Consider the following 23,732-nt stretch of genomic DNA (forward strand, 5'->3'; position numbering starts at 1 on the left):
ATGAAATTGACTTAACTGGCACAAATGAAGCTAAAACAATGGCGTCCCTATCAACCCATCAATCAATCAAAAAAACCTTTATTAATTATTGAATGTAGGTCAGCCGCTATACTAGGTGGTGGTGATATAAATATGAATAATTAAATAATCCTTATTTTCAGATAGCTTACATTCTGTTCAGGAAGTCATTGAGTATATACTGAAGAAACATAAAGAGAATAAATTCAATTCAGTTGAAGGTAGTTAAAATACAAGGTAGAGCAAGGGCACTAGCAGTTGAGGTGGTAGTGGGTGAATAAAGAAAGGCTTCATGTAGAAAGTGATGCATGAGGCAATTCTTGAGGGAAGACAATGGTTCTATGAAGTAGGGATGAGGAGAGATGAATTCCAGCATAAGAGATGGCCAGTGCAAAGACATGGGACCAGGAGATAGGTAAGGAATAGAGAGAGGAATAATTGGGCCCATGGGGGTTAATTGGCTTTACTCTATCCCTCAATTACAGAACTACATGTCTAACCCTGAACAACCATATCAGAAATGAGCGCCATCATTCATAAGGGAGCCTATGGCTAAACATGTGGGATGGCCAGAACTCTCCCACTCCTAGAAAAAACAGTCCAACATGCAGATTTTGTAGGCTGGCTATAAAGTAGCATCATTCTCATCTACAAAATGAAGTTATATCATCATGGAAATTAGGGAAGGATGGCCAGTAAAAAAGATTTCCTGGATCTGAGGGTTGTAAGAAAATAGGAAAGGTCTCTGAAGATAATTACAGAATTTCCTTCCCTAAAGATATCTCAGAATAGAATATGCATCTGTCCAGGCTGATTTGGGCCTGCTTTTGCTCAAAGGAAGGGCGATGGGCTCATTTGTTCCCCAGTCTGAGGACTGAGCTGTGCTATATAGCTTCCCATTCTTCTCTTCTTTTGTCTCATCCCAACCACCTATGGTGGGAATTGTTTAATTAAATAACAAGAAAATCACCAGGTAAGCATTAGAGATGCTGCCTGGGACAGAATCCTGTATTCCCTCATCCCCTACTTTGTTCTCTAGGGCATTGGGAAGGGTCCTCAGATTCTAATTGTAGGCTTGACTATTGGCCACAGTGACACAGGGCCCTGTGGAAAAACTCTCTCCCCTCTCTTGTCACTGGGTAGCCTTCCCTAGGAAGTAAAGTAACCTCTCTCTTCTCAGGAGCATAAGCTCAAGTCCTAGTCCCAGCTGGGGTGGGTGGTCAGAGGCAGGAGAGGAGAGTGAGTCAGACGCAACAGGACAGGCCGTCTCCTGAGAGGCAAGTGAGCTCACAACATGTCAGGTTGGACCAGAAAAATACACCATCTCCCTTCAACAAACACCTTTGGAATCTTGTTCACTTTCATTTTTATTCCTCACATACTCCTTCTAAGTGGCTTAACATGGAATCATAGGCCCAATCTTTTTTATTTCCTTCCCTACCTTCCATCGCCACAACTGTTTCTTCCTTCTCAAATAATTCCTCCTTTCCCAAGTCATTGCAGTGCCTTCCTCTACCTTGAATGCATGATCCCCTACCTGGGGTATCATGCACCTGAGAACAAAGCTGGTTTGGGGTCTGCCATCTTTGGGCCCCCCCAATGGCTTGGGATTCATAATTCAAGCATGCAGATCTTCCATCCAGGGGCTTCAGAAAGACTAACAATTGTGGCCCCCATGGCATCAGTCAGTCAACCAGTTAATATACATTTCTTAAGAACCTATTATGTGTCTTACTCTGTGCTAAGCTCTGGGGATACAAAAAAAAAAGATAAAAAGTCCCTTCTCTGAAGGACCCCACAGTCCAATGAGGGAAACAAAATGAAAACAACTATGTGCAGACAAGATCTAGACAGGATAAATTAGAGATTGTCGATGGAGGGAAGATACTAGCATTACGAGGGATCAGGAAAACTTTCTCATAGATGATGAGATTTTAGATGAGACTTGAAGAAAGCCAGGGAAGCCGGGATCTAGAGATGATGAGGGGGAGTATTTAGGGTAATGGGAAGAGACCTCCAAGTGTGAAACTCTGTCACACGACGAGATCTGCCACCCAAATGTGTGCTCAAGGAACACAGACAGAACGTCTTCTTCTGAGGACCACTCAAGAGCCCCAGATTCAAGGGAGTGCTGGTCAGAGGTGTGAAGGCCGATTGCAGTGACTCTGGGAAATTCAGCTATGTGTTTTTAACATTCCAGGAGAAGCACGAGAGGGTGAAACTGGACAGGGACTTTCCTCATTTCAAAGTGGGATAAACAGACCCACAGAAGGCAAATGATTTGTTCACTTCTGTCCCTTAAATCAGCAGCAGGGATGGGCACCTAACCCAGGAAGTGCTGTGTCCCCACTGGTGTTCCCATCGCTTTACCCTTCTGTTCCCAGTCAATCAAGAAATATTTACTCAGCACCAGGTGCTGTGTGGGGAATGCAAGCACAGAGGATGAAACAGTCCTTCTTCATAAGGAGCTTAGATTCTAATGGGGGAAACAAGAACATATATAAATCTGTACTGCATAAATACAAAGGGAATAAATGCAAATGTCTACAAAGTAGTTAAATATAAGGTGGTTTGGGAAAAAGGGCTCTAGCAGTTGAGGGTGGGAAGTAAGGAGCGGGGAGGAAAGGGAAGGCTTCTCATAGAAAAGGGTGCTTGGGCTGCATGTTAAAGAAAGAGGGACTCTATGAAATAGAGGTTAGGAGGTAGTGGATCGCAGGCATGAGGCACGGCCAATGCAAAGGCAAAGAGGCGGGAGGTAAGAGTAATGTGTGTGAGGAACAGAGAGAAGGGAAACTCGAATGAAGAGTACAGGAGGGACCATTAGAAAAAGAGGAGGAAAAGTAATGTCTGATGAGGCTAGAAAAGATGGGTTGGGGCTAAGTTCTATAGGGCTTTAAAAGTTAAACAGAGGATGGTAACAGGGAGTCAGTGGCATTAATTGAGTAGAGGAGTGGTTAGATCTACACCTAGGGACGGGGCAGCTAGGTGGCACCATAGTGCATAGAGCGCCCCATCTGGAATCAGGAAAACTCATCTTTCCAAGTTCAAATCCGACTTTAGACACTTATTAGCTGTGTGACCCTGAGCAAGTCATTTAGCCTTGTTTGCCTCAGTTTCCTCATCTGTAAAATGAGCTGGAGAAGAAAATAGCAAACCATCCCATTATCTTTGCCAAGAAAACCACGAATAGAGTCATGAAGAGTCAGACATGACTGAAAATGGCTGAACACACACCTAGGGAAAATAACTTTGATGGCATTGTGCAAGAAGGAGAGATGTCTATTACCCTCCTGCTCCCACTACCTTAGAGTTAACAAAAGATCCCATGAGCCCAGGACTTCACATGGTCCAGATCCATTCCTGTCTCCAACCTTATCCCCGTCCTACCAGGGCTGAGTGCCGTGATCATCCCCGGAAATCCCACATGAAATGTTTTCTTTCCTTTCCCCTTTTGGCTGCAGTATTCCTATGAGGGAATGGAGATCAACAGCCTGCCTGTGGAGCTGACCGTTGTGTGGAATGGGGGCTTCAACATTGACAACCCAGCCCAGAACAAAGGTATGGACTCTGGTATCAGCCACAGTGCTTGGGGGCAGACCAGGCAGGGGAAGGACAGAGTGGAAATAGAGGCAGGGTCCTGGCTCTTTCATGGGCCCTACTTTAGTTCCCCCCACTCCTACATAGCTCTGTCACCAGTGCTCCCCCTATCTTTGTCTCCAGCTCCCCCTTTTACTCTTCTCCTCTGTGCCTCTGCTTCCCACTTCTTTGGCTATCACTTCCTCAAAGCCCAAAGCAGCCAACAGACAGTGTGGGGAGTGGAAAATGCTTTGTGGGCATTAAACTATTATAGGATGTCTCTCTTCCCTTTCACAGACCTAGACTATTTAGATAGGAAAGGGTTTCCAAGCTCTTCTGGTTCTTGTCCCTCATTTTATAAATGAATCCCAGAGAAGCCAAGTTCAAGGTCATGTAGTTAACTAATTAAAGCCCAGGTTTCCTTGTTCTTTCCCTGTCCTGTGTTCTCCCTTGGTTGGCAACTCCAGTGGACTTAGTCATGAATTTACCATAAAGAAACCAACATCTCCCCTTTAAATGACCCTTGGGGCAGTTAGGTGATGCAGTGGATAGAACTCTGGGCCTGGAGTCAGGAAGACCTGGGTTCAAATCCAGCCTCAGATACTTACTAGTTGTGTGACCCTGGGCAAATCACTTAACCTTGTTCCTCATTTGTAAAATGAGCTGGAGAAGGAAAAGGAAAACCGCTCCAGTATTTTTGCCTAGAAAACCACAAACAGGGTCATAAAGCGTCAGACATGACTGAAACAACTGAACAGCAAGTGACCCTTGCCCTCTGTGTCTATGAACCCACTCACAGATTTTTTTGACATACTCTGTGTATTCAGATATAATATTATGGGGAGGGGTAGCCCTGTACTTTGGGGGCGGGTGTTCATACATTTGTATTGTAAGCATGTATGGGAGGAAGGAGGAAAGGAAGGGCATACCATATAGGTATGCATATATGGGCAGGTACATGAATTCTCCAACCAACCCTGACTTTCCCCTGCTGTCTAACTTCCAAATCCTAAACCCTTTATCTCTTCCCGCCTTCCTATTCCTGTGGTGTCTCCTGTGCCTCTTTGATTTTGACAGGTAGTTTTTTGGAATAGTACAGACTTTGCAGGAATGGGGAAAATTGTTGAAGGTCCTAAGGGGATCATTATTTCACTATTAAACCCATTTCTCCAGGTGGGGTCAGCTGGCTTCCTACGGCTTGCATCTTATTTGATGATAAATGGCCAAAGTAATGAAGCTGTCATCTTGCCTCCTGAACCCTACAGCTGAGCCCCCCTTCTCCACTCTGTAGGGTCCAGTCGCAGCTTCTCTTCACCACTCTCTAATCTTCTTCCTCAAGGTCCATCTCTTATGCTTTGCCCACAGTTCATCTTTACAAGTGCGGGGCCATGCGAGAAAGCTGTGGCCTGTGCCTCAAGGCTGACCCAGACTTCGAGTGTGGCTGGTGCCAAGGCCCGGGCCAATGCACCCTCCGACAACACTGCCCCACCCAGGAAAACAAATGGCTAGAGCTGTCAAGTACCAATGGCAAGTGTACCAACCCCCGCATCAATGAGGTGAGCCAAGGTGTCCTCCTCTCTGGGTCCTGGGTTCAGGGTGGACCTCTGAGAGACAACACTGGAGCCAGAGTAGGGCCAGGATAGAGTTGTCTCCTAGGGTTACCCCAGGTGGGCCGATGTGGCTTGTTGGCTCTAGCTAAGTGACTCTTCCCATCAGCCTTGGGTAAGCCTCAGTAATCTGAAAAGTCTTTGTTGCTTACTCTCCTATTTCTCTCAATGGCCCAGACAACTCTCTGGGACCCTAAGTTGTAGAAGAAGTGTGGGCCTAAATGCAGAGGGATATTCCTCTCTATGTAGCCCCTTATTTCAAAGAAATCAAACATCTGGGCAACACACACATACGCACATATGTGTATGCACAAATACATAGGTACATGTGTAGGGCCAGGGAATGGAGACAAGACCTGTGACATCATTGATATAGTGAAATCTCCAATAAGGAAGCTCCCTCCACCAATTCAGTTTGGCACCTTCTCAGTCTCTTAAAATGTAAAGTAAAGATAATATGAAACCTGCCTTGTCTAGTATTTGTAATCTACAAGCACACATATATACATATATGAATAATACATGTTAATATTGTGTGTATACATGGGGGGGGGGATACTGGGTACAGCACTGGGCCTGGAGTCAGGAAGTTTGTTGTATGGTCATTTCAGTCATGTGCTACTCTTTGTGACCACATTTGGAGTTTTCTTGACAGAGATACTGGAGTGGTTTGCCATTTCCTTCTCCAGCTCATTTTACAAATGAGGAAACTGGGGCAAATAGGCTTAAATGATTTGCCCAGGGTCACACAGCTACTAAGTGCCTGAGGCCAGATTTGAACTCAGGAAGACAAGTCTTCCTGATTCTAGGCCTGGTGCTTTATCCATTGCATCACCTAGATACCTAGGAGTCAGGAAGACCTGAGGTCGATCTGGTCTCAGACACTCACTAGCTGTATGAACCTGAGAAAGTCACTCAGCCCTGTTTGCCTCAGTTTCCTCATCTGTAAAATGAGCTGGAGAAGGAAGTAGCAAACCATTCTAGTATCTCTGCCAAAAAAACCCTGAATGGTATCATGAAGAGTCATACATGACTGAAATGACTGAATGATACATATGTGTACATATGTATACCTAAACACTTTTATGTGTATACTTAATGTGTATACATATAAATATACATATATACATGTACACACATACATACATATATATACACATATATACATATATATATATACACACATATACATTTGTGTATATCTACACACACACACACACACACACACACACACATATTCCTATGTCTTCCTGAAAAAGGTAATTTCCATAAGGGAAGAGATTGAGGATTATAGAAATTGATTATTTCTGATCATAATGCTCTGAACACAGTCGATGCTTAGCATATTAGAAAGACATCTTGGATATAAGTAGAAAGACCAAAAGACAGAGTCTAAAGACCAGCTGGGATGCTGTCTCTGGCAGTATGTAGTGCTGTGACGTTGAGCAAATCTTTTAACCTTCCCGGGTCTCAGTTCCCTCATCTATTAAAATGGGTTGGCAATATTTCTGTTTCTTACTACATGGAATTTTGGGGAAGAAAGTGCTTTGAAAACTCCAGGTACTATGACTTTATAGAACTTTGAACATAATTATTATTTAATAATGACATAAGGCTAGAATTTTTAACTTGTACGTGTATGTGTAGGTATGTATGTGATAGACCCCTTAGGCAATCTGGAGAAGCTTATGGAGTCCTCAGAATAGTGTTTTTAAATGTATAAAATAAAATGCATATGATTACAAAAGAAGCCAAGCATGCTGAAATGCTATTATCAATATATTTTTTAAAATAAGTTCATAGACCCCAGGTTAAGAACTGGTGATAAGGAAGAATTATTATAATTACATTATTAAGTGGAAATAATTAAGACATTATTTTGAGAAGAGTGTGATATAATGGTTAGAGAACTAGCCTAAAAGTTAGGAAGACTTGGGTTCAAGTATTGACTCAGACTTGGACTCAGACTGGCTTTGTGACCCTGGGTAAGTCATTTAATTTCTCAGAGCCCCAGGCAATTCTCTAAGATTACAAATTGTATAGCAGGTGCCAACCTGCATTCATTGAGGGAGTTCCTTATCAGAAACCCTCTAGACCAGGGGTGGGGAAGCTGTGGCCTTGAGGGCACATGCAGTCCTCTAGGTCCTCAAGTGCGGCCCTTTGAATCCAAACAGATCTGTGAAGTTTGGATTCAGGCAAAGGGCTGCACCTGAGATCCGAGAGGGCCACATGTGCCCCCAGGCCACAGGTTCGCCACCCCTGCTCTAGACCAAAGAAATTCAGAGGTCCAGTTAAAAAACAAAGTGGAAATAGTGCAGTGGAAAGAGCCCTCCATGGCTCTGCGTGAGAGGATCATGGTTCACATCCCATCTCTGGTGGTTACTTCCTTGTGTCCCCTTAGACAAGCCACTTAATGTCTGTGGACTTCGGTTCCCCACCTGTAAAATGAGGGGGCTGGACGAGATTGCCTCTGAGGTCCCTTTCAGCTCTCGAGCTAGGATCCCGTGATTGGCATAATAAATATTTGTCAAATTAAATGTTTAAGAAGCGATAGAACATTGATTTTCTTCAAGAGTAACAAGACCTCAGAAGTCTGTCCTAGACCAGAGCTGCCCTCTGCCAGGACCACACCCTGTTCCCTGGCTGAAGACCCAAGCTACAATCTGACATGCTCTGGACATTGGTACATTTTTCCTTGGTTCTTTCAAGGTCCTGGCCCTACTGTCTTGGATATGCTGTGGACCTCTCCCCTTTCTATTTTCCTTCAGTCCTTTCTTAATCCTTTTCTTTCTGACTGAGATTGAAGAAAAAATGAGAGGATGCCAGCAACCAGGACTGATCTGATTGACTCTCACACTGATTTTCTGATTCTACTGATTCGTCCCTCTTCTGTTCCATCCACTGGGAGCTTCCTTTCTGGGGCTCTCTCCTGAGAACTCAAAATCAATCCACAGGAATTCTTACCTACAAGAAGTTTGGGGATCACTGTTCCCGTAGCTCCTGGTCCCCATCTTGTTCTTTTCTGCCTTTAGTACAGAGAAGCCCAGAGCCCCTACTCTAGATGAGCCTCTCTCCCTCTATGCAGCCATACCAATTAACCCCACCCTTTTGGAGTTTCTGGAAGACTGGCCGCACCTAGACTTCGGTGGTAAGGCTGTTCCCAGAGCCATTAACAGGAAAGTAATCTCCCTGGGCCAACTGTACATCATTGCCAATAGCGTATCTGCCATGAGTGGAAGGAGCTTCCAATTTCCTGGCCCCTGTCCAAAGAAATCACTGGGAGGAGACAGCAAATTAAACAAACCTCCCCGGAACCCAAGGATATTTACCAGCTCCTGTATTGGCACTGTCACTCAAGGGAATCCAGGGAATAGAGGATGGTCTGAGAGATAAAATTCCTCTTTTTTCAGTATGGCAAGGTAGGGGCTGGAATACTATGTCAGCATTGGCATCCCTGGCATCTGACATGCTGTAGGGACTGGCTGAGGGGATTATGGAAAGCACATAAGCTTTTTTCCATTTGGTCCTTAACCTTCCCCTGTCTGAGGAGACAGAGACTGGCTTGATTCTTTTTTAGAGATGTTGACCCAACCTGTTTTCTTCTTTATGCCCAACTTAGAGATGGAACCATACCCCTGACCCAACAGGGTACATGGAGGAGGGATAAGGAAGGGATTGGATGTGGGATTATATTGACCTAGGAAACTCACAGGTGAGGAAACCCACTCCCAAAGCAGGTCACTAACTTCTCTGCAATTTCCAGTCATAGAGCATTACCTGGAGCACTAAGAGGTTAAATGACTTGCCCAGGGTCAAACAGCCAGTTTGTGATCAAGGCAGGACTTAAACCCAGGTCTTCTTGGTTCTCTATTCACCATGCCATATTGTTTACAGGCAATATAGAAAAGACAGGAATTAAGAGGCCAGTCTTTTGGATTCTCCTCTCTGCTCTGGCACTAAGTCACTCCCTAATCTTGATCAAGATCCAGGTGTCAGGGATGCTGGCAATGGAATCTTGATATTTGCCACCATCTTGGCCTATAAAATGCTACAAAATCCTGGCACTGAATGTCTTATTATCTTTGCTAGTTACTACCTTTAAGAGTGTGAAGGCTTAACTGTGTTTATTTATATTCTGATCCTACCTCAAAGCAGCCTTCTGAACCTTGGTTCCTAAAATTTCCAATTTGGGATCTTAATGCATATGGCACCCCTTGGGATAGTAAAATCAGTCACTGTGACCAATGCACAAAGGTAAACTCCCACTTAAATCTATTTGCAGATTTGAATCAAGCCCAACTGTGAAGTTGGATGGATTATAATGAAATGCTTTTATAGTCCTGGGAATGTGCTCAGAGAGTTCTGGACCTTTCCTCATGATTCTGCTACTAACAGCCTAGGAGGGATTGGGGGTGGTAACCTTCCCTCCTTTTTTTCTCTCCTATTTTCCAGTGGTTATGGCTCCTATCAGGGGCTTTGAATATTGGCTCATTAAAAAGACATGGCTTTAAAGTGCTTTGCCAAAAGCGACTGTTAATTGATAGTTACAGTACCCAGGCTGCCCTCATGGGGCTTTGGCACTAAATAGGAAATCAGGCACAGTTAGGAAAGAGAAAGCATTGCTTTTCCTTTCTCCATCAGTTAGGCAGTATTGTTTCCATCTAGAATTGCCAACCATCTAGTACTTGGGCAAGCGTGTTATCATAGAAGCCAATTGCTGGTAGGGATTAATAATCAAAAATAATATTGGGGTTGTGCCATCATCTGAAACATGTGCCAGATTGGATGGGAATTGGTATGCGTGGGGGGCATGTAACAGGCACTTAATAAATGTTTATTGATTGATGATTGATTGATTGATTGACATAGCAATGATGATTCATGGAGGTGTCTAACCAATATGTCATTTTATGGTGTGTCTTGGTTTTGATAGCCCAAGTTCCAGTTTAGTGCCTCTCACTTTTGCTTTGTTTTGCTTCTCTCTTCCTCCCTCCCTGTAGATCAGCCCATCAACAGGTCCCCGGGAAGGAGGCACCAAGGTGACTATTCGAGGAGAGAACCTGGGTCTAGAATTCCGAGATATTGCCTCCCATGTCAAGGTGGCAGGAGTGGAATGCAGCCCCTTAGTGGATGGATACATCCCTGCGGAACAGTAAGTGGGATCTATTAAAGGCAGAAAAGGGAGGCGGAGGGGAAGGAAAGGGCTGCCATGCCATTCAGTTTTGACCACTAGTGGACTTAGGACTGGAATAACAGTAATTACTTAATTAATTGATTGATTAATTAATTAATTAGAGAGATAAGTAGAGGAGAATTGGATGGGGGGGGGAAGGAGAAAGCAGGAGACAGTGGGTTCTGATTAAAGGTAGAAGAGTGAAGCAAAATGGAATCCACTATTGTCCAGTCCAACCACAGCACCCAGTCAAACATCCTCCTTTGCTCACCCTCACCCTGGAGGACCCAGGACTCATACTCTGAATGTGAAAGTGATACTCCCGAACCATATGTACTCCTCCTGGTGCTTTGAATGGCTTATCTCTTTGCAAAATCTGCTGAGCTGAGCAAATAACCAGAGGCCCAGGCCATAGCAATCCCAGAGTTGAGGCCACCCAGCTGAGATTAGGCCTGTGCCTTGAAAATCCTTGAAATAAGTCACTGAAATGTTCAGCCTTCCAAATAGCATTACAGGGAAAACTAGTGTTCTCTACTGTCACCTCTCCTCTCTGTGGCCCTTTTCCTATGGAAAGTAATGGAAAGGGCCTTGCAGAAAACCTGGATTCAAATCCTACCTCAGGGCTACCTCTATGAGTAGGTCAGATAGTTTACCTGGGCCTCAGCATCCTCCTCTATATGATTATATGGCCTCTAATCTATGGTCTCTGCCAGCTCTATGATGCTGTGATGTCTAAACAATTTAGTTAGCTTAGTTGGATCCTGACCAGATTCTGCATCATCCTCAAGAACACCAAGCATTTCTCCTGACCTTCATTCACTGTGGCTCCAAAGATTTAGATTTTAGGCCTTGAGGCCATCCCTTCATTCGTAAGATCATAAACTTAAACCTGCAAGGGCCTTAAAAACTATCTGCAATCCAACCACTTTGTTTTAATAATAATAATAATAATAATAATAATAATAATAATAATAATAATAATAATAATAATAATATAATAAATAGCTAACATTTATACATCACTAACTATGTACCACATTCTGTGCTAAATGTTTTACAATTCTCATTTGATCCTAACAACCGCCCTGGGAAGTAGGTACCCTTAATATCCCCATTTTACAGATGAAGAAACTGAGGCCCAGATGTAAGAACTAACTTGCCCAAGGTCATTCAAACAGATGTCTTCTGACTCTAAACCAGGGACTTTTTTCTCGATCCCTTTAAGCTTTCTGGATGGAGCATATCATCCCTTCTGCCAAAACTCGTGAAAGAGGGCATGTCAAGAATCAGTATACTAGTGCCTCAGAAGTCATCTAGTCCAAGCCCCTCATTCTACAGATGGGGAAACTGAGGCCCAAGGTCACATGGTCAGTTAGAGGCAGAGTCTGGATTTGAATCTAGGGTATCTAACTCCAAATCCAAGACTCTTTTCTCTGTGCCATGAATGAAAAAGCAAGAGAATGCAACTGATGCCCCATTTTCCCTCCGAGGCATGACAGGGCAGATACGGGTAGGGTAGTTAGCCCTAATATCTAGCTCAGGTTTCTCTTTTTTTGCCTGCAGGATTGTGTGTGAGATGGGGGAGGCCAAGCCCAGCCAGCACGCTGGTTTTGTGGAGATCTGCGTGGCGGAGTGCAAGCCTGAGTTCATGGCCCGCTCTTCCAAGCTCTACTATTTCATGGTGAGTCAGAGTAACCAGGGCAGCTGCCTCCCAGTCCTCGTGCCCAGGGCAGGGATGCTGTCTGAGGGGATAGAGATACTGCCAGGGCCTCCAGCCCAGGACCCAAGTGGCTCTTACAGTAGCCTGTCCTTTCCAATGAGAATAATAAAAATAATAGCTCTCATGGATAAAGTGTTCTAGAGAGGCAGAATAACATAGCGAGGAGACACTGAGCCTTGCTTAACTATACCTTTCTGTTACAAAGGAGGGGCATTGTTAGGAAGGATGGTGATGCAAAAAAAAAAAGAAAAGAAGAAAAGAGCATTGATAAAACATTTAAAAATACACAGAAAAGAGCAGAAGGAAGTTCAGAAAGGGTCACAGACAAGCAGAGCTGTGTTGGCTCTGTTGTGTCCAGTGTAATATATACTTTTTTAAAAATCCAAGCCATACACAATAGAGATTCATGGGTTTTTATATAATCCTCTTTCTTTTCTTTCTATATGACAACATTTGTGTTTGTTGATGTTTGCTAAATTCATGCTATGAATAAAGAGAATTTAGAAAATTTTTAATGAAAAAAAGGAAAACCCTTTCCTCAGATCTGGTTTCCTTAGATCTGGGAGATTTGGTGAAGAAACCTCAGCTGTGGTTCTTACTACCTGTATGACCTTGGCAAAATCATTTGACCTCTCTGATCCCCAATTGGACGATCCCTAAAGCCCCTGATCTTGTTATCCTATGATTCCATAAAGGTTTATAAAGTGCTTTCCTCACCATGCTGTAAGGTAGGCAATGTAAGTGTTATTATCATCCCTATTTCATAGATAAGGAAACTGAGACTCAGAATTTTAATGACATGCTATTAGTCATTAAGTGTCAGAGTCAGGACTTCAACCTCGGATCTGACTCCAAAATCGGTCTCCTTTCTATAACACCATGCTGTCTCAGGTAAGAAAGCCTTAACTCATTTAGAGAGCTCAATTAATTTGCCCATGGTGACATAGGTACATTTTGGAGCTGAGATTTGAACCCAGATCATCTGGCTCAAGGTTCAAGATTCATTCCGTTATATTTTGCCTCCCATGGTTCTCGATTTATCCCAACATGCCCAAGTTTGTCCTTGCTGCCACCCCCAATCATTCTCCCATCCTATCAAAACAACATCCTACTGCCTTTGTATGCCATGTCATCATGTCACACTCTCACCTCATCTTTCCCCTATCCCTTGGCCTCAGTACCCCTTTATGTCCCTGCCTCACCACTTGCCCATTTCCTCATTTGTCTCATCTTTCCCACATCTTTTGTTCTATCTTTCCCCCTACCACCTCTGTGCCCCACTACTGCCACCTCTCTGTCTTTTCTCCCCATTTTCAACCTTTTCATTGCCCCCACCCAAAATAGACATCAATCAGAGTCTTCCAGACTCCAGGCCTGGTGCTGTCATCACTGTGCTACCTAACTGCCTCTACTCATCCTATCTAACCTCGTTTCCTACTCTACTCTGGCCATGGGCAATAGATGCTGCATTCAAAGACCATATTCATTTAGACCTCCACATCTCTCCTCATGTTGTCATCACCCAACAGAGTCATCATTTTCCCTTCCAACTGTTCTAATCCAAGTCATCCTTCAAGGCCCTGCTTGAATCCTTTTTCCTCCATCAATCTTCCAATTACACTGATCTCCTTCCTTGAACTCACACACCATTTGTTGTCCATCACTTGTCCTAGCACTTAGCACAGACTCCCCTGCTTACATTGTCATTTAGCATTTTTATGTAGAATCATAGAATTTTAAGGCAGAAAGAAAGCTGTTATTTTTTTTAGAAAGGCAGAAGGGTGCAGCAGACAGGGCCTGGATTGAAACCCAAGCCCTTCTACTTTCTACTTGGGTAAACTTGGACAAATCACTTAACCTCTCTGGGCCTCAGTTTACTCATATGTCAAATAAAGAAGCCCCTTCTAGTTCTAGATGGATGACCCTATGATTTCATCTAAGCCCCCTCATTTTACATTGGGGTCTGGAGAGATGGAGAACTTATCCTAAGTCACATAGGTAGTAAGTAGAAGAGCTGAGAATTTAATCCATGTCTTCTAAGTCCACATCCTTGTGATTCCCTTTCCATTAATTTGGGTAAAAGCTTGGGGCACAGTTGGCTACTTGGATCTTGGGCCATATCCAGTTGTCTTGACCTTTGTCTTGCCATTGGTGTTCAATGACTCTGGGAGGAGAGAGTAAGGCTGATGACATTGCAAAGCTCTGCCCCACTCATATCCAGTTCACATGCACGTCAAGACATCACCCTTGTAATGTCATTGGTCCTCTTCGAGAATGAAGGACGAACAGTGACAACAATTCTCTTCCCATTCTGCTGTCGTCCTCCATTATCACAATGGTCTCTTTTGGGGTAGAGGACCCTAAGCCAACTGAGAGCACTTCTGGGGGTTGAGAGGGGGTACAGCCCCACCTCTGAGGGGAGAGATCCATACTGAGCACATAATTACCAACCTGATTCTACTCCTTCCTTCCTACATCAACTGTATCCTTAAATGATAGAGTATGCCTAGGTAGGAAAGCTTTACAGAAGGCTAGGGGAGGTACTGGTTAAGGGTACAGCATGATAACATTGTAAGAGAACTAACTCTGAAATCCAAGGACCTGGGCTCAAATCTCATCTCTTCTGTCTAGTACCAATATGACCTGGGGCAAATCACTTAATCTTAGAATTCCATTTCCATCTATAAAATGAAGAGGCTGAATTAGATGGCCTTGGAGATACTTTCCGGTTCTAAGTCAATGATACTCTAGGACTATTCTCATCATCCCAAGTTACATTTGAGAGTTGTATCACTTGGCACCCTTACACGGAGCCCCATTGGGGCAGAGGTGGGGTCAGTAGATTCTTCCCATTTCAAAAAGTGAAAGGAGTTTGAATTCCCCTGCCCTCCCTTTCCAGCATTATAGGTTGTATGTTTCCTCTCTTCCTTCTCCTCAGCCCACCATGGCCACACAGCGCATTATCCAGGAACCAAAGGTTAAATTCTCTATCAGGGTTTGGGACTGCTAGATTGGCACATTCCTGCAGTATGAGGATGTTTAGGAAGACCTCCACGATTGTTCAGGAGTCCAGATCCTCCCAGCGTGTGGTTTTGGTCCCACCCCCTAAATGCAGGGCTGTGGGGTGGGAGGAGAGGGGTTCAAACAGTCAGCTCTTCCCAAGAGCCTTCTCCCTGGAGCTTGTCATCATTGTTTCTTCCTCCTCTCTTACTCCAGCCACTGAGCAGAGTGAGGAGAGAGTAAATAATCCCAAATCTGATTTTCCACACAAACCCACAGTGAAATATTTATGAAGCATGGCTTGAATAATTAATACTTTTCTCGCAACTTTCAAATGTTTCTCCATCACATCCTCCCTTCTTTGAATAACTCCTTCAATCCAGGCTCTGATTATACCGGCTGTGAAAGGTGAAGGCAGCCTAGATTATTTACTTCCCTAAATCCTTGCATACAAGCAACGCTAGTCTAAAGCTTCTTCAGATGTTGAAATTCCCTTTAACCAAATGGGAGATTTTTTTAAGGGAGGCTGCTTTGAAGCACCCTGGATACTGTCAGTATCTCCTCACCAAACACCCCATAGGCTTCTAATAATAGTTTGCTATCCTCTCCCTCCCTGCAATAGGTCACTAAGGGTGGGAGGTCAGGCGCCTTTCCCTCCATAGAGGGAAACCAAGGAAATACGCAGGGAGGTGGCTTGAAATAAAAGAATTATAAAATGTTAGATCCAGAAGAGCTCTTAGGATCCTAGAGGCAATCTAGCACAATTCCTTCATTCTACAAATGAGGAAACTGAGTCCCAGAGAAGTTAAATAAATCATGCAAAGCCAGGATTCAAACCCAGGTCCTCTGATTCTCACTCTAGGATTCTTTGAGTCAATGAATGAATGAATGAATGAGCATTTTAAAGCCCTTCCTATGCGCCAAGCACTGTGCCAAGTAATGAGGATGCAAATAGAAAAAGTAAGACAATCCTTTCTCTTGAGGAGCCCACACTCTAATTCGAGGAGATGAAGGTGCTGCAATGCAGTGGGGCCCGGGGATTCTTAGGTAACATAAGTTAGTCAGATGACCGGATTTGGGCACAGCACGGGATAAAGGAGGGGCAGATAGGTGGCACAGTGGAAAGAGTGTCAGACCCGGAGTCAGGAAGACCTGAGTTCAAATCTGGCCTCAGTCGCTTACTAGCTGTGTGACTCTGGACAAGTCAATTAACTTGGTTTGCCTCAATTTCCTCATCTGTAAAATGAACTGGAGAAGGAAATGGCAAACCATTCCAGTGTCTCTGCCAAAAAAAACCCAAATGGGTTCACAAAGTGTTGGACATAACTGAAATGAATGAATAGCAACAGGAGATAAAGACAGGGCAAAGAATAAGGCCCAGAGGACCTTGGGAAGCTGGGGAGGATAGATGGTAAGCCTAGTGGTTCTCCATTTCATTGGAAAGAAAAGTTATTGACTCCTCATCTCATTCAAGCCCCATAAGCAGTTCTGCAGCCCAGGTAAACAGGTAGATGAGTAGAGAACATCACTGCTTGAGACCCAGCTGTCAGAGATGGGTTCTGAGAAGACCCAAGAGTCAGGGAAGGTGCAAGGAGGGAAGGCTAGGTGGCGAGTGTGGAGGAGAAAATTCGGAATTGGGTGGTACAAGCCAACCCCCCACCCCAGCCACAGGAGAGCCTGGGCAATTATTTACCTGCTGCAATGACCCTGAGCACACACGCATGCACACACACAGGTAAGGACGGGCAAAGCCTTTTCAAGGACACGTGCATGAGCAAGCATTGCCACGTGTGTGATTCGTGATAGGGCAGGTGTAGGCCACCCCATTGGTGTGCATATGTCATCTGGGTTTCTTTCTTCTCTAATGGTGTTATTGATCCCCAGCTCTAGGTAAAGTCATTGTGTCAGTCAGGTACCTGCCTGCTGAGAGGAGCTGAGGCCAGTTCCAAGCTTTGGGGACATAATTCTTAAAGGGGGGGGGGAGGCAGTCTTCATTTAAATGCAGATACTGGCTTCTCACTTGGGACTGAGTGGAAAGTTTTTCCATTAAAATGCTAATGAAGGAACAAACTGCAACTCCAAATCCTCCAACAAACAGACATTTTTCTCTCTGCCCCCCCCCACCACTACTCCATCCCTGCAGAAGGGCAGTGGGGGCTTTTGCAATGTTCTGATTCCTTCCCCTGGCCCCTGGCCCACCCCACTGCCTTACCAGCTGGGAGAGATGGATGATTCTCTAGACCAGTCCAGTGAAGGGGTTACGGCCTCATCAACAGAATGTCAGCCTGGGATTTCAGCAGTCTTGTTCTTGGAGTGGTGGTTACCTTATGGTTTGACCCTAGGAAAATTGCTTCCCCTTTCCAGGCGAGGTGTCTAGAGGATAATGCCAAACATGTGGCAGACACCAAAGGGAAGGCGCTGGAGAACTAGTGCATCATCTCAGCCTAGCCTTTAGGTCTCTGCTTTCATTTTATAAATGCATCAACTAAGTCACAGCAAGGAAATGCCCAGGTAGTACATCACAACTCAGAAGATCTGGAGCTGAAAGGGACCTTAGAAATCATTTAGTTTAGACGTTCTCAACCTTTTTTGGGTAACGGATCCCTCTGGCAGCCTGGTGAAGATTATGGATCTCCTTCACAGAATGATGTTTGTAAATATTTAAATAAAATACATAGGATTGCAAAGGAAAACAATTATATTGAAATATTCTTTTCAGAAAAAAAATTGAAATTCACAGACACCAGATTAAAAAGTCATGATTTAGTCCAACCTTTTCATTTTATAACTAGAGAAACTAAGGCCCAGAGAGAAGAAACAAGACAGATAGCAAGGGACAGATTGGGGAATCACACCCAATCCCAGAGCTTTTTCCTCTACACCTTCTTAATTGAGTCTTTCTCTACTCAGACACTGACCTTGTCTGACCTGAAGCCCGTCCGGGGGCCCATGTCTGGGGGCACCCAAGTGACCATCACCGGCACCAACTTGAACGCAGGCAGCAATGTCGTGGTGACATTTGGAAGCCAGCCCTGCCTCTTCTACAGGTAATAGTCTCCTTCCCTGTGGCACTGACCTTCGTGCAGAGATACCAAGCCACCGAGTTGGTAGGAAGTCAAGTTGAGATACAGAAGGAGTCTCCCCAGGGGAACTCAGCATAGCTATTTCTGATCATGACTTCTAGATAGTACTTCTCTACTGTGTGACCCGGGACATTAGGACTCACTAGCAATGCCCTCTGCTCCCATTTGAAAGCAGCTAGGTGGCACAGTAGATAGAGTGCCAAGCCCAGAATCAGGAAGACCTGACTTCAAATCTGGCCTCAGATGCTAACTAACTGTGTGACCCTGGGCAAGTCACTTAACCCTGTTTTCCTCCGTTTCTTCATCTATAAAATGAGCTAGAGAAAAAATGGCAAACTACTCTAGTATCTCTGCCAAGAAATCACCAAATGAGGTCATGACGAGTTGGACACAACTGAAACTACTAAACAACTGAACAGCTACCCCACTTCAAATCTAATCAACAAGTTCAATAAATGTTCATTTTTATTGGTGGTTGGGATTCCATGACATGGAGCATGTATATTATATCGCTGAAAAATGATATCAACAAAGGTAGAATCGTCCACCCTGCTGAGCTACAGGTCCCAGGCAAATGCTGGGTCCGTGGAAAGTGTGGAGAGAGGGTCTGTTGGTGCCTCCTCCGAGCTGCCCGCTTTCCCTTTTCTGCCTGCCCCCACCTCCTTGGGAAATTCAGCTGGATTCAGTGTGGAGTACATTCCCAGATTGTGTCCTAGGATTAGTATGGAGCTCACTCCCCAGAGCCCTGGGTCTGCAGTCGCTGACTCTCCTGTAATCTGGGGACAGAGATTCCTACAGCAGCATCCCACCCTCACCTGCTTCCCCCATGCCACCCCACAGACAATCATGCCGGGAAAATAAAGGCAAGAGTGCCTAGGGGATAGAGGCAAAAAAGAGGCTGTGATCGAAATCCTATCATCCATTGTGTGATCAGGGCAGCTATAACAGAGGAAGACAAGTGGTGCTTTCTGGAGCACAGATCTCTCTGTAGAGAGCACTGAGGGAAAGGAGAGATGCCCTCATGGAGCGTGAGAAGCCCTGGATGGGGGCAGGGGAAAGACAGAGATGGAGAGAGAGACAAAGTCAGAGAAAAAGAGAGAATCAGAGAGATATAGAGACAGAAACAGAAGAAGAGAGAGACAGAGATGGACAGACAGAGACAGAAAGGTAGAGGCAGAGACAGAGAATCAGAGAAACAGATAGATATATATATACACACACACACACACACACACACATACATACATATAAACACATACATAGATACATACAGAGAGAGAGAAAATCAGACAGACATGTAGACAGAAAGGCAGAGACAATGGCAGAGACAGAGACAGGCAGGGAGACAGAGTCAGAGAATCAGTGAAACACACATGCACACACACACACACACATATACGCACACACATATACTTATTTATATATACACACATGTACACAGAGACAGAGATAGACAGAGAAAGACAGAGAAACAGAGACAGAGTCAGAGAATCAGTGAAACACACACACACACACACGCATATATATACATATACATATGCATATACTTATTTATATACACATATATACACACATATACACAGAGAGAGACAGAGAGTTCTTCACAGTTCTACTGGGCTGAGCTCACTTGAAGGCAAGGCTATTTGTTAGAAGTTTTGTGAGTTCTGTGAGCTGTAGTCCAGGGCAGTGTCCCCCGATGGTCACTTTGATGTGGTGGAATGAGGTTGAGGTGCAGTGTGGGTAGGAGTCACAGCCCCCCTCCCCTCTCTCTAGTACCCAGTCCCACAGCCTTGTGCTCCCCCTCTCTCCCAAGGCGATCCACATCACACATCATCTGCAACACCACTTCCTCAGAGGAGGCAGCTGACAAGTCGAAGGTGCTTGTCCAGGTGGACAAGGCCAAGATCCATGCAGATCTCTACTTCCAGTACGTGGAGGACCCCACCATCCTGAGGATCGAGCCCGAGTGGAGCATCATCAGGTAAGGCTCACCTGGTTGGAGTAACGAAGGCCTGGGCTCTAGTCCATCTTCTAACACTGCCCTGTGACCCTGGGTGAATCTTTGTGTCTGTTTCCTCATCTGTAAAATGAGACTGCCTTCCTTCTAAGGTCCCTTCTGTCTGTAGTCCTGTGGTATGCAGTTCTGTCTTTTCCTGCTGCCGCCCTTTGGTTTCCAACCTCCAAAGTTCAGAGGTCTCTAAATAGCCACCCTGCTTTTGTGGATGCTCTGGGAGTTGGTACAGCTCGCTCCCCAAATTAACTGATCTCTCATGCTTCTGCTGCTTTTATTTCTCAGAGGCCTTGAATTAGGAAGACTTGAGTTCAAATCTAGCTTCAGACTAACTGCTCTCTGTCTCAGTTTCTTCATCTGTAAAATGGCCATAATAATAGCACCTACCTTCCAGGGTTGTTGTGAGGATAAAATGAGGTAATATCTATAAAATAAGCACAGTGCCTCCCTCTTTCCTTTCTTTCTTCCTTCTTTCCTTCCTCCCTCCCTCCCTTCCTTCTTTCCTTCCTCCCTCCCTCCCTTCCTTCCTTTCTCCCTCCTTCCCTTCCTTTCTTCCATCCTTCCTTCTTCCCTTCCTACTTCCTTCCCTTCCTTCCCTTCTTTCCTTCCTTCCTTTTTTGGAGGATGTCAAGCTATCACCATAAAAACTCACTAAAAGCCTCATTTTGAACGAGAGCCCTCTGAAGTCCCCTAGTGTTTGAATACTGATAAAAACAGAACTTTACAGCCCCATCCCTCAGGCTCAGATTTGGGGTGGGCACAAGGTCTCCTTTCTAGATGCACAACTGACTGGTTTCATGACCCACCTTTAAGCTTGAGTTTTGAGCTCCCAGAAATGGAGAAACTAATGAACCCATGCCCTCCCTCTGTTCTCAGGAATGTTATGAGAAAGAGACCAGGTGTGTGAAACACCCCATATCCCTCTAAAGAAAGGATCTGGGCAGGGTGGTACAGTGGAAAGAACACTGAATTGGAAGTCAGGAGGCTTGGGTTCAAAGTCTGACTGCATCAGTAACTAGCTGTGTGATCTTGGCAAGGACACCAGAGTGCTCCGGGCTCTTTGATAGTTCAGTTAGGCATTTCGCGTCTTTCAGAGTCAGAAGGGGTCTTATCTAGTGCAACCTTCTCATTTTACAGAAGAAACTGAGACCCAGGGAGCAGCTAGATGGTGCAGTGGATAGAACATTGGCCCTGGAGTCAGGAGGACCTGAGTTCAAATCTGGCCTCAGATACATAACACTTACTAGTTGTGTGACCCTGGGCAAGTCACATAACCCCCATTGCCTCCAAAACTAAAGGAAAAAAAAAAGAAAAGAAATAAACTGAGACCTAGAGAGATAATAAAGTTGGCCCAAGGTCACAGAGATAATAAATGTCAGAGCTGGAATTCAAACCCAGATCTCCTGATTCCAAGCCCAAGGCTCTTCTTCATGAAAATGAGTTCTTCTGGCTCCAACATTCTGGGATTCTACTTTCTAACTTGGAAGAGATTTTGGTCCAAAACAATTCCATCCCTCACCCAGTCATTGGGAGAGATTGTCATTTCTAGGCATGTGTCTGGACTGTGAGTCTGAACTGTGGAGAGCAATACTGGGATGGGTGATAGTGGGGAAAGTACTCTGTCAAGAATTCAGGCCCCCTTGCTCCTAACTCTGACCTAGGCCTCTAGGTAATTGACCTCAAGCCACTATGTGCCCATTCCTCACCCCTACCCCAATCCTTCATCCTGTCTCAACAATGAAAGAGAGTCAGCCCTGCCTGCAGTGTCGTGCCAGAGAGCCGTCAAGGCAGGCTCTTGGGGCTAAGGGATTGGCAAACAACATTACTCAGTGAACCTGAGATCCTAAGGCCTATTGTGGGTAAGGAATTTATTTTAAATCTAATTGAAATATGGTGTTGTCCTATACATAGTGAAATTCATTTGTTTTTAGCAGCTGCAAAGCCTGACAGATTGGGCCATCACCTTGATTCAGAAGGGAAAAGAACAAAAGATCATAACACAGATTAGTGGCCAAAGCAGGATTTGAACCCAGTACCTTGGATAGCCAAGATGTTTGCTTTGTACCATCCTTACCCCTCCCCCACCCCCCATCCCCACCTCTGTGCTATGAGCAGAAAAATTCTCCACTGAATTCACTTCTTGTTTAATTCACGGCTTTCCCCTGCCTGTTAGTCACATAAATAATGGTACTGTACCTTCCAGTTCTGTGTAGCCAACCTTGAGTAATGTGCTCATCAAGAGAAAGGTTTCTGACAAGTTTTAAATTCACTGGCTAAGCCAAACAATTTTTTTTTTTTGCTTAAGGAAAGAAAATCTGAGAGTGATAAGGTTTGCATTATGCATGTGGTAGGTGTTAGAGGGAAAAGGCTTGAGTTAAGGAGAAAACTGATTAGTATTGATCATGGTGCTGGTGGTGATGATAATGGTAATGATGGTGGTAGCAGAAAAGAAGGAGGAAGAAGAGGAGGAAAGAACAGCCAGACCACAAGGAAGACCTTCATTGCCAAGAGGATAACTCAATGTTTTATTGTAGCTTCATCTGCCAGAGGAAGGATGGGGGAAGGGTTCTAGAGCAGGGGTTCTTAACCTAGAATCTGCGAACTTAGGGGTTTTTTCCCTACATATTTTGATAACTGTATTTCAGTATAATTGTTTTCCTTTGTAATGCCATGTATTTTATTTCACACATCTAAAAACATTATCTCTTTGGGGTTCCTAGGCTTCACCAGACTGCCAGAGGCATCCATGAATTTCCTGTCTGTAGTCCTGCCAAGGGAGATGGCTGGCTGGTGTAATATATTTAGGAGTGTGGGATATAGATGGACAGATGGCTAAATGGGTGAATGAGATGCGGAAGAGAGAATACAAAATCATGGGCTTGAGACCTTAGAGATCATCTGGGCTGGCCTTCTCTTTTTAGATGAGGAAACTGAGCCACAGAGAGAGACATTCGGTGACTTGCTTGGTGTCACATAAGTAATGAGGGATACGGCTAGGTTTGAAGTCAGGTCCTCTGACCTTCAGATCTGTAACACGACATTGAAAAGAGGAGGATGATTTCCCACTCTCCCACAAAACCCAGGAAGGTCTTAGATAGGTAAGGTGATCAAAATGGTTGGGAAATGCTGCTCTAGGCATCAAGGCACTCCTTAGAGCCTTTGGGCAAGGCTATTCTCACCAATTATATAGGAAGCTGAAAATCAATAGAACTTCCTCACTGTCTGCTAAGGTGAGAAATACACGGCTCTAGGTTCCTTTGAAAAATGCTTAGTTAAAAAAATTTTTTTAAATCTACTTTTTTAATTACCAAAAAAAAAAAAAACCCAAACCACATGGGCAGAAATAAGGATGTCCTTTCTACTCCTTATCAGGTCACCATTCCTGTGGCCTTGCAGCTGGCAATGTTGTGATCTCTTGGGCCACAGGCAGGCTAGAATCTGGTGCTTGGGAAACCCTCAAGAACCATGCTTTTTGATCTATTTTGAGTGTTCATTGGTAGTTTGGATGAAGGAGGTGAAGGGTAGAGTCAGTCCTGAGATCTCA

General features: G+C 44.5%; 1 protein-coding gene across 1 annotated transcript in view; it reads left to right on the plus strand.

Annotated features, from left to right (window-relative positions):
* Nucleotides 1-23,732, plus strand: part of PLXNA4 (plexin A4) — a 677,812-nt gene that overhangs the window by 561,678 nt on the left and 92,402 nt on the right. The window contains 6 exon segments of the mRNA XM_021002332.2: nt 3,480-3,576; nt 4,960-5,150; nt 10,202-10,353; nt 11,938-12,055; nt 18,005-18,141; nt 19,991-20,158. Coding sequence (XP_020857991.1) covers nt 3,480-3,576; nt 4,960-5,150; nt 10,202-10,353; nt 11,938-12,055; nt 18,005-18,141; nt 19,991-20,158 — 863 coding nt within the window.

Source organism: Phascolarctos cinereus, unplaced genomic scaffold (assembly GCF_003287225.1).
Source record: "Phascolarctos cinereus isolate Bilbo 61053 unplaced genomic scaffold, phaCin_HiC Scaffold_1;HRSCAF=81, whole genome shotgun sequence".
NCBI lineage: Eukaryota > Metazoa > Chordata > Mammalia > Diprotodontia > Phascolarctidae > Phascolarctos > Phascolarctos cinereus.